This window comes from Pelodiscus sinensis, chromosome 7 (genome assembly GCF_049634645.1).
Source record: "Pelodiscus sinensis isolate JC-2024 chromosome 7, ASM4963464v1, whole genome shotgun sequence".
NCBI lineage: Eukaryota > Metazoa > Chordata > Testudines > Trionychidae > Pelodiscus > Pelodiscus sinensis.
The window spans coordinates 22,350,741-22,362,825 of NC_134717.1; the positions used below are offsets into that span (position 1 = coordinate 22,350,741).

General features: G+C 37.7%; 1 protein-coding gene across 4 annotated transcripts in view; it reads left to right on the top strand.

The window, feature by feature from the left end:
- ARHGAP15 (Rho GTPase activating protein 15) overlaps positions 1–12,085 on the top strand; it is a 491,953-nt gene that overhangs the window by 72,384 nt on the left and 407,484 nt on the right. For all 4 annotated transcript variants that reach the window (XM_075933317.1, XM_075933318.1, XM_025191035.2 and 1 more), the window contains 2 exons: positions 1,595–1,669; positions 4,654–4,715. In XM_075933317.1, the coding sequence (XP_075789432.1) occupies positions 1,595–1,669; positions 4,654–4,715 (137 nt within the window). The remainder of the gene's footprint in view (positions 1–1,594; positions 1,670–4,653; positions 4,716–12,085) is intronic.

The following is a 12,085-nucleotide window of genomic DNA, read 5'->3' on the forward strand; positions in this document are numbered from 1 at the left end:
TCTCATCAGTTTAGTGGTTGTCCCAAGGATGGTATGCAGGGACACAAAAAGCCACATTTTGATTCTTGAGCAGCCTATTGAATATTGCTTGGCTATAAAATAGGCCTTAGGGAATAGTGGTATGTCATTTTATATAACTTGTCTGAGAAAAAATATTTTAAAAAGATCATTTAGCAATATGCCTTGTTAAAGAATAATTACATATGGAATTCTGTAAGAGAGCATTTCCATGTTCTAGGCCTGAATAGTTTAGTTATATGTCTTGTGCAGTGTATGATCTCCAGATTTGCTGCTGATAAAAAAAGATAAATTGAATTAATTTATTTTGAATTTATATGCATGCCTCTGTTTGCATTAATATTAAGTTCAATCCAAAATCTAAATAGAAAGACCACAGTCTTAGAAGTTCTCTCAATAGCATCAGCAAATCATTCTTGTTTACCCTACATACTAATAAAACGGGAACATGACACTCCTGAAAACAAGATTGCAAAATACAGAAAATGTGGTCTGACATTTTTTTCTCCCCAAAGGAGGCACTGCCACTAACTAAAGTATTTTTTATGAAAGCTCTATTGCTTAAGATGCAGAATATTAAGAGAGAAAAACACTTTAGGACACAGCCATGTCACCAGCTGTTACTCACCCTTAATGAAATTGTTAAGTGATATTCTTTATAAATAGGTCAGAGAAACTTTTGAATTGTGGAGAATGTTTATTGCTCTATCTGAATGTTTGTATTGAATTTATAATGGGTAATTCATTAAGCTCATTAGTTCTGACAAGGAGAGCAGAGCTTTACCTAGTTTTTATGGCTTAAAATGTTAATGGTGACATATAAATATAAAGGTAAAGTGTGCAAAAAACCCAGGATCATAATATGGTTATCTGTTTAAAGAAGGATCCATGGATTGATTAATTAATACCTGGCAGATATTATTCAAATATTTAAATGTAAACAGAATACGTTTGTCTTTTTGTTAACTGTGTTTTAGTGGGTAAGATAAAGGATTATGGGGAGTAAAAATCAGTCAGATTTTAATTTTGTCTCATTTTGGTCGGATCCAAGTAAAAACAACTGACTTCAGTAGGGTTCCAACCCCAAACTGTAAATCAGTCTCTGCTGTGTATAAAACTCAATTAAACCAGAACTAACTTTTACAAAAAGCCTTGGAATATCTTTTAGGTATCCACTCTTGAGTTTCAGGTTTACAGGGAAACCTGGCGAGCTTAGGTTCATTCTGAAAGATTCCTGTGTGTCTGATAATTTTCTAGACTCATGTGTAATATTTTTGTCTACTATACTTTTGTACACTTTTCTTCTGGAAAAACAGGGTAGCCATTACAATTGCTGGAACATATTAGATATAATAGATTCTTTTCCCAGCAAATATTAGGACTAGGAATGATCATTAAGTCTGTTTATGCTCAGTGGGAACCAGGTTATCAAAAACTTTTGTATTTAATATATTAAATATGCAAATACATGTTTTATCAACAGATTTTTTTCAGTATATCCTTTCATTTAAATCTTGTTTGATTTTAGTACAATTGTATCAAGCTGATTCTAAGTTGTAAATGAATATATTTTCAGATATCCCGTCACAGAAGAAATCATTCCCAACATAACTTAATACTCACAGACATCATTAGTCCACAGGAACAAATGGTAAGTGATATATTCCAGAATCTGTGTTTTGCTTTGCTTATTTACTTTAAATGTTTTTAATGGAAAATACAATATGTGTTGTATTGTAGATTAACACTTGACAGTCTGATGACTTGGCATGGTAAGAATATATAAAGAAACTAAGAAATTTTATTATTTAGTGGAAATTACAAGGTTAGAAAGGAGAAAGCATTTTAGTAAATGGTATACAATTTCAAATGGCTATTGAATCAGTCAGCTGACATTTCAGCAATACTAATAGTTGAATCTTAATTAATTACTTGGGCGCTGCAGTCACTGCTTGTTGCGCTCATCAACCCCCTCTTTCTAGTGGATTTCATGGCCAGAGAGTGTGAGAGCATGATGACATCATTTTGTTGCTCATCAGGAAAAACTTTTTTATATAGAGAGAGAGATTATAAATCTTTTCCAAAAAGTATTAGTTCATATTTGCAGGATACACAAAATTAAGGAACACACTAAATGAGAATATGTCATTAGTGATGTTTGAAATTAGTGATGAGAAAAAATATATTGAGAAGAATTAGGACAGTATGTTTTTAATTTCAATATTTCTATATAATTAGTTACTATAGAATTTTGTTGAAGAAAAAATGAGGGAAATGAAAACATTCTAACTGTTTAAAGAATATTAACATAGAAATTCAGAATCATCAACATAATGACATTGACTTCAAGAGGAATTTTTTAGATTAAAGTGTTCAAAATTTGGCCCAGGTCCTATATATAATTTAATCCAAAAAAATTATAGAAATCACAGCTAATATACAATTAATTATGTTTTCTAATGCTATTTTACAAAAACACTAGTAGTTTGCTTCATTGTTTCATATATTAATACACACAAATGTGTTAGTGTACATTCCTGTCCATGACACTGACAGACACACACACACACAATTTTCATATTTAATACTGTCTTTAAATGCAGAAAGAAGCAGTTCTAGGCTTCCAATGCCTTATTTTTATGCTAATTCTTTGAGGGTATTTTGGATTGTTCTCTCAGCCTTTCCTCAGCTGGAAAGGTACAGGAAGGTCAACAACTCGCAAACAAATGATGGATATTTATTGAGGCAGAAAGAAAAGAGAGTACTATAAGGACATTTCATGATTTTGTAACCCCATGTCATCCATCAAATGCAGGACTGAAAGAATAAATTGTATTGTCCTAGAAGAATTTCTGTGAATTCACATAAGAGAAGATGTACTTTGCAATATACACTAACATGTTATTCTATACAGAATATGTACATATAAATATATAAATATAAATATAGAGTGGTACCTTAGAAACCTCTTCAATTGCCTTGATAACTAAAAAATGTCACTAAATGTCACTGTGCTAATTATAGGGAATACCAATGAATATTGCAATAATATCAAGTTATCAAAGATAATGGTAATATTTTAAAAGTAAATCACTGTCTTTATTAAATCAGAATAATATATTCCATGTATAGAAACAAGTAGCCTTCTGCATATTAGCTGAAGGATTTCTATTGCCAGGATAAACCATGAGAGCGGAAGAATAATTCTTGAAATATTGAAGTTTAGAATTAAACATTTAGGTTAAAACAAGAGATAGTTGTGCGGATTGGATTTGAATTCCCTAGCTCCCTCAGTTTTGGTGTTGTATTCATTTTCTATTCCAGTTCAGGAATGTTAAAGAGGGGACTGAGCAGCAATGTTATAAAGAAATGAATCCTTGCTCCCCACTCAAATTTCAAAATAGGGATTGTTCAGACCGAGTATTGAAATTCTGTGTTTCCAGAAACCAACCCCTCAATCTCCCAAATACAAGGATGCTCCTCTAATACTATAGATATGACATAGGAGCTGTTATGCTACTGCTGCTAGTTTAACAAAGAAAAGTGTACGTGTATGTGTGACAGGATAGAGAATCGAGGAAGGAGCGAACCAGGACACCCCTGTGCTGTGCCAATCCTCAGCTGCAGTTTTGGCCTTTTGTGAATGTTGCAGCCTTGTGTAAATTGGAGTTGTCCTTAGGTTGCTCTAACACTGCACAGGAAGAACTGCTTTCCACAGAGCAGTACCATTGAAGAACTATAAGTGAGGTTCACAATCATCTCTCCACACATTGTTGCTCTGGCCAGTTTGACCTCCCCAGATGTTCTGACCCAGTTATGGTAGATACACACAAGTTGTGATGTTTTCTTTTATCATTCAAACTCAAGATTGTGGTGGCAGTTGCAAGTTACTCTGTTTTTTTTCTAGGTTATATCACTAGAACATTTTGGTGCAATTGTAAATTTAGTGATAAATGCTGCCTTAACATGTATATACACAATTCCCATTTAAAAGTGACTTTTTAATGATTGCAAGAAATGAGCTCCTTTGTATTGTATCTCAACTGAAAGACAGCACCACTAATAATATTATGCATTTCTGCATCTGACAAGGGGTCTTGATTTAGTCTGATTCAAAGAGGAAAATGCCACCTATGGAGGTACACCTACATTAGATGATCTTTTGGAGCTCTGCCATTGATATACCTGATCCTAGGTAGCTTAAAAGAGCTAATAATTTCACAGCAGTGGATACTATGTTTCTAGGATAATATACATTCTGCCTAGCTTACAAGCAAATATGTTTCATATAACACAATATGGATAAGTAAACCAATATGATCTGTTTATCAATATTTTACTTATAACTAGCAACTTTAGTTGGACTTAAATATTTTTAGATTTACTATTAAATCTGATTATTATCTGATTATCTTAAATATTTTTTAAGACTTACTGTTTCCCAATATATTGCTATATATTTGATAGGTATTCAAGATAAATAATTTGCCAACACTCGAAAAAAACTTATCATAGACAACTAAATGGGAAAAACTTAAAATGCTCTGATTCTAGATATTGCTATATTCAGAATCTTGTAGCAGGTACTCATATTAATGAAAAATAGTGCTATGATCTATATATTCTTTCTTGTAGGTAGTGAAAAAAGAAGGTTATCTTCTGAAAGCTAAAATTGCAGATGGAGGAAAGAAATTAAGGTATTGTGCATTTTACGTTATCAACTAAAATTTAATCAGCAGTCATATGGGCTATATCATGAATATCAGAAGTAGTCAATGTCTGGCATATGGCCAAAGGCAATCCACATCTTTACTATTCTGCACATGGGTGAGCTCATGTTTAATAGGTTGTTGTAGCCTGCTGAGGCTACAGCTCTCAGAATATAGTTGATATGAGCTGCCAATCTACTATGTATGATGTGACCATGAGTCCTGATTTCATATTAATAATGAGGACAGCTGCAATTCTCTTCAATTGGCTGCAGTCTTTGGACTCCAGGCAAATAGATATAATGAAGTTTTTGACTGAACAAAGTATGGGTACAGCTGGTGCGGACTTCAGGTGTGTGATCTAGATACCCGAATGTTTGCTGCTTCCAATAGGCATTTAGGATAAGACTTTTAAAACCAGTCAGAATTGTCCTACCTATGCCACTGTTGAGGTCAAAGGGAGTTTTACTATTGATTTCTGTGGGAGTAGAGGTAGATAAACACTGAGGCTACATCTACGCTACAAGGTTTTTGCGCAAAAACCTGGGGAGAGTCCACAACTCAAGCACATTTTTGTGCAAGGAAACGACAGTAAAACAGCAGAACAGAGGGCTTTTTGCAGTTTAGAGATACCTACTTCTATGAGGCATAACTCCTTTTTGCACTACAGCTCTTACGCAAAAAGGCAAGTGTGGATGCTCCACAGGGGTTTCTTGCACAAAAAGAGCCTATCCAAAAAAGCCTATCCATTCTGAGAATGGCCATGAGAGCTTTCTTGAACAAGAGTTTCCATGCAGTGTGGATGCTCTCTTGCGCAAAAGCACACAGCAAAAGCAATGCGCTTTGAGGTGTGGACGCGCTTTTGTGCAAGAAACCCTGCAGACATAGCCTGAGAGCTGAGGAAAATCCTATCTCTATATGTGTCTGAATGTCAGGAGAATAGACACAATTCATTCTACCTTTTTGAGGATCATCAGGCAATTGATATATTATAAAAATTGATATATTAGAACACTCTCTCTATATTTTAAGGTCTCGAACATGGACGGTTGGTGCAGCTGTGGCTGGGGGAGGCAGGCCTCCAGCTCCACCTACAGCTCCGCCCCCTCTTCTGAGGCCCTGTCCCCCAAAGGCAAAGAAGGAGGTGGGGCAGCACACCAAGTATGCATGCCCCTCCCCCAGGAGAGGAAGAGACAGGATGGGCTAATCATGCACCCCCCCCCCCCAAGCCTCTCCAGCCTGGAGTACAGGGGAGGAAGGAGACCACATGGCTCCAGCCTCCCCAGCCAGAAGCACTAGGAGGACAGGCACAGGGTGGGCAGCAAAATTCTGCCCCCAGAACTCCTACAGTGGCCTTTCCCCGGCCTAGGCTTCTGGATGTGTATGGTCTCTAACTTGCTGGATAGCAAGAAAACACTTGGGACTTTTGGGGCAGTAAGCCAGGTTTTCAAATGTGTTTGAAAGCAAATACTCTTTTGACTTTATACATTGCAAAGATCAAATTTATGACATTTCACCCTTGCTGAAGCATTACATTTTTTTTTCTCACAGCAAAAACTTGCATACAAAGTAAATTTAACTTGAAAAATAAAAGATTTCCTAAACAGAAATAATGAGAACTGACCAAAACAGAGACATTCATTAGTCAACCAAGGGTGTGATTTAGATTTCCCTTAAAGCTATAGAAAGCTGCAATAAGACAAGGAAGTTTCTGTATTTCTGTCATTCTCTGTTGTCATTCCTTTTTGGTTTGACAGAAGACTTTTGAAAAATAGAGTCTCAGTAATGAGCTCTAAAGAGAGCCAAACTTGGGTCTTTTCTTCACCAGTTGCTTTTTCACAAGGAGAGGTGTCCCCAACAGGAAAACCTTCACTTCCCTTTCATAAGTTTGTCAAAGGCATCATTCTTTGGGCAGTCTTGGCAGGTTGGAAATGAAGAGGTAGGGCTTGATTGTAGCCTGGGCTGGACCCACAGAAATCCTAAATGATTAACACCAGAGCCTTGAATCGACACCAAAAGCAAACTGGGAGCCCACAGAAAGTGCAGATACTGCTGAAGATGGGGTGGTTATTTTAATAATTGGATTTCTAATGTCTGTGGCCAGATCCTAATTGGAGAAGCATCATAGTTTCTTGGAAATCTTGGATTGGAAGAATGCATTCATTTCTTGCCACTGTTATCCAGTATAAATGATGAGTCAAGTTGGCATCAAGGTTTCATATTGGGCTGATGACCTAAGTATAAAGGCCTTTTTCAGTTGAAATTTGGAATTAATTAATTTTTTGTGATTTTTCTATTACACCTTTAACATTATTTAAACAAGGGGCATGTAGGGATAAGAAGTGGAGCTTTGCATGCCTTAATACCATGTAGTATTCAGAACACAAAAGCATGCATAATATGTTTGTTTCCTATTCATGTGGTTACACATGGGAAACCCAGAATATTATTAATGCACTTATAAACACGGCATTGTCCATTCAGATTTTAAAGCATGGTTTAAATGACAGAGCAATTGTGAACAGTGTTGGTGTTATAATGTGCTGCCATCAGGTGTCCATTTGATAGAATGCAAATACTGTAGCTGCTGTAAGTCTGATGTATTCAGTGTATGGTTCACTTTCTTTCACTTGATATAAAACAATTCTGTTATGATATTCTTTTTCCTTTCATTTCTGATTTTTCTGCACACCTGCATTCGGGGGTGCCTGTCTCCATTTGTGGATGAAAACCAGACAAAAATATAATATATATATTATAAGATTTGGTCTAAATATATTTTATATCCATCTTCTTCCTCTCTTTATTCAGACCTTACCACTCATTGTTTGGGAGTGACATTTTCAAGCCCTCCTTTTCCCAGAGGGCTTGAAAACCTTGCCTATACTCTTCCATGAACAGTGAAATTCTACATACGAAAGTTCATCTCTAGAAAAATCTGTTACCTTCCCCCAAACATATTTGACTTTTAAGAACTAAGTACTTTATAAACAAAGACTGCTCTGTGAACTGAGCATTAAAAGTAAATAAGTAGAAAAAATGAAGTTCTGCTTAAAAGAATTTTGAATTTAGGGAGCATGTGAGTGACAGCACATTTTGTCCTGAAGCCATACTGAAATATGATTCTGTCATCGTCTTGTCAGATTTTCTACACAATCTTCTGCACATACACTCTGAATCTTCATGTGTCATGAAGAGATTGACCCAAAGTTTTCTCCCAAAAAAGAGAACTCAATATTCTGGGCTGGAGCAGGACAGATTTGATTATCGACTAGCTTCCAGTAATTACCCAGGATTATGGATGGGCTTGTGCAACCCATGCCAAGGCCTATGCTGCTCTAGATTTGCAGCTCTAGTACCTGAGCTGTCAAGATTAAACTTGCTCAAGTAAGACTACATGAGGTGCAACCATATTCTGTTGCAGAGTAGACATACTTTGAGTTAAAACAACCTTAGGGTCTTGCCTGGTTTTGTGGGGAGGGAGGAAGGGAGGAATCGTATTTGAAACCTTAAAAGACACACCATAGATCTATCGTCTATAGCCAAGCCCTTAGATACAATTGCATCTGCTCTAATCCCACTGACAGAGACCAGAAACTTCAGGATCTCTACCAAGCATTTATAAACCTCAATTACCCACCCATAGAAATAAAAAAACAAATTGAAAGAGCCAGACGAATACCCAGAAACTATCTACTTCAAGACAGACCCAAGAAAACCAACAATAGAACACCACTTGTCATCACCTAAAGCCCCAAATTAAACCTGTCCAATGCATTATCAATAAACTACAGCCTATATTGGAACAGGATACTACACTCCGAGAGGCTCTGGGAGACAGACCCATAGTCTCCTATAAACAACCACCTAACCTCAGGATGATTCTTACCTACAACCACAGGACATACCACACTAATACCAACCCTGGAACTTTCTCTCGCAACAAACCCCGGTGCCAGCTTTGTCCACATATTTACTCTGCGGACACCGTTATTGGACCTAACCATGCCAGCTACAAGATCAAGACCACATATTCCTGTTCATCCAGAAATATAATTTATGCCATCATGTGCCTAAAGTGTCCGTCTGCTATGTATATTGGACAAACTTCTCAGACACTTCGCCAAAGAATCAATGCACATAAAACAGACATCATACTCTCTCACAGAGAGAAAACTGTTGCTTGCCATTTTAACCAGACTGACCATTCTCTCAATGACCTTAAAACAAGAATATTGCTTCAAAGAGATTTTAACTCCAGACTTCAAAGAGAAGCCTCAGAACTGTCATTCATGCTTCAATTTGACACTTTGCATATGGGTCTTAACAAAGATGCTAATTATCTCACCCATTACAAAGATAGCTTCCCCAATTATCACTCCTAATGTCATTACCTCACAGACACTAACCTTCCCCCCTCACCCCTCCTCTGTTCTTTTTAAATTTGATTAATCAATTTTATGTGTGTTCACTCTTTTTGATTGTATCACTTTGGTATATATGGTCGTGCCAATTTTCTTCCACAAAATGATCTGAGGAAGTGGGTTTGGCCCATGAAATCTCATCACCTAATAAACCTTCTTGTTAGTCTTTAAAGTGCTGCATAGTCCTGTCTTTTGTTTCACTTAAAAGACCCAGGTTTTCAGGTTCACAGGATGACTCTGATCTGAGATTTGAGTTTGTAAGCAGACTTGATATTTGGTAGATTTTGAATATCATTAATGTTTCACTTGGCTTTTGTCTGTATCCAAAACACACGTTTTACGTTGATGAATCAAATAAAGTCACCCCATTTACTCTCGTTTTGTCTAGGAGAATGTCATACACAAGCATGCAAATACACTGCATACTGACCCTGGCTTAGGCCAAGCATCTGTTGTTAACAGCTGTTCAAGTCTCAGCACTATTGTGTGGGGATATATGTACAAATACCTGCACTAATACCATAGGGTATGTCTACACTACCACCCTAGTTCGAACTAGGGTGGTAATGTAGGCAACCAGAGTTGCAAATGAAGCCCGGGATTTGAATTTCCTGGGCTTCATTTGCATCTTGCCGGGCGCCGCCATTTTTAAATGTCTGCTAGTGCAGACTCCGTGCCGCACGGCTACACGCAGCACGGGCTAGGTAGTTCGGACTAGGAAGCCTAGTCCAAACTACCGTTACTCCTCGTTTCAAATCCTGGGCTTCATTTGCAACTCCGGTTGCCTACATTACCACCCTAGTTCCAACTAGTGTGGTAGTGTAGACATACCCATAGTGATCAGGTAATATGTATGGGTATACAGAAAATAAAATTCAGCAGACAAATCAAAGTCCTTAGATGAAACTTAGCACATGGCATTAGGAAGCTGTGCTCATTAAAGATGTGTCTGGTTATTGAATTGATCTGTTTGTTCCTAGGCTACTATGAATCAGTATCTCTTTGGTCAGGTGATCAGAGTGAGATAGGATGGCCTGTTCTTCTCCCTACTGCTTAGAAGTCAGAGACTGACCATTGACCCTTTTCTCCTCTCTTTGATGAATCAGTAAAACTTCCCAGGATATTTTCTTCTGTGTCTCTGTCCACAACCCTGTCAAAGGGCTTGATGGGACTGGGAAGCGAGATTACTCATTATTATCACACATCTGTCTGTGGTTGTGAGACTAATTGAAGCTTAAAATTAATCTCTACAGTGGTAAAGGTACCTTACAATTTCTTACAGGTATTGTCTTATTGCAACCTGGCTCCTTGCCAGCTCTTTAAATAGCTCCCTTTCTGGCTTTGCCACAGCTCAGCCACCTCTTGCTGGAGCTGAACACACACTTACTTCCACCTTTTTCTCTTGATCCTTGCCTTAGCTGAGGCTATGTCTACACTGCCTTTTTTTTGCAGCAGAAGACATGCAACTTGTGCTCTCATTTGCATATCCTCTTCCAATCCTTTTTACGGAAGAGGTTTGCCGCTAGAAAGCCCCGTGTAGATGGGGCCATTTGTCAGAAAAAAACCCTTTTGCGCAAGATTTTGTAAACCTTATTTTTTGAGGAATAAGGGATCTTGAGCAAAAGGGGCTTTTTATGACAAATGACCCCGTCTACATGGGCTTTTTAGCAGCAAAACCTCTTCCGCAAAAAGGATCGGCTGAAGATATGCAAGTGAGAACATGATTTGCATATTTTCTGCTGCAAAAAAATGGCTGTGTAGACTTAGCCTGAGAGTGACACTTTCTGACTGGTTCTTCTGACTAGACTAGTGCTAGTTCGTGCTTTCATCTTGAGGTTTAATACTAATTCATGTTTGGTTTAATTATGAAACACACCCTGGATTGACACACGGGTGTGTGTGGGGAGGCGGGGGATGGAGGAAGATGGGGGGGGGGAGGAGAAAAGCTCCTACTGCCTCTAATGACCTTGCTGGGAAAGTAAAATACAAGGGGTGTCAAGAAAAATCACCCATTATTGCTCATTGATCTTCTAGCAGGGGCTGTAGAAAGGACATTCATTGTGAAAACCCTCCAGTAATAAAGGAGCTGAAAGTAAGATTTGGCTGGAGAACCCTTCCCCTTGGATTATACTGGTAGTCAAATTTCAAACCTTGCTAATGACAGACCGTTACGGTTACTGCCACATAAGGATATTGTGAGGATTAGTTACCAGAACTTGTTGAAGTGTTTATTACATACAATGTTCTATATCTTCAGCTATTGTGAATTAGCATAATTTACAGCAGCTGAGGGCTGGGCCCAATATTCATTGTGAGTTTGAGTAGAAGCTCCTAAATCACTTATACATGAGTTCCATTGACTTTTAGTGGTATTTGTGCTCCTGTGTTACTTTGGAAAATCCAACTCTTAGCCTGTTAGCAAGTCTTCACAAAGGATCCACAAAGGATTTCTTCAAATATGTTTGCTTTTGGTAAATATTCACCAAATAAGATGGGTGAATAATTTTCATTTTTGGGTGTTTCATGTATTGTTGCCTTTGGATATTTGGTTTTGCTCATCATTTTTATAGTCTTGATGGTCACTAATATGCATGGAGTCAAATCCCAGCTGTATTAATGTCAGTGAGAGTTTTTTCTTTGATTTCAGTTGGGCCAGGATTTCACCCAGGATACTCTTTCTGGGTATGTCTACACCAGCTCATTAATTCAAGCTAGGTAGGCAAATCAGGGAACCGGAGTTGCAAATGAAGCCCAGGATTTAAATATCCTGGGCTTTATTTGCATGTTCCCATCCGGCTGCCATTTTTAAATCCCCCTTAGTCCAAACGAACTGCCTGTGGCTACACGCAGCAGTTTAAAGTTAATCTGAACTAAGTTCTTAGTTCAGATTAACTGTTACTCCTCGTGGAGTAGTTGGCCCACCTGCAGTCCCTC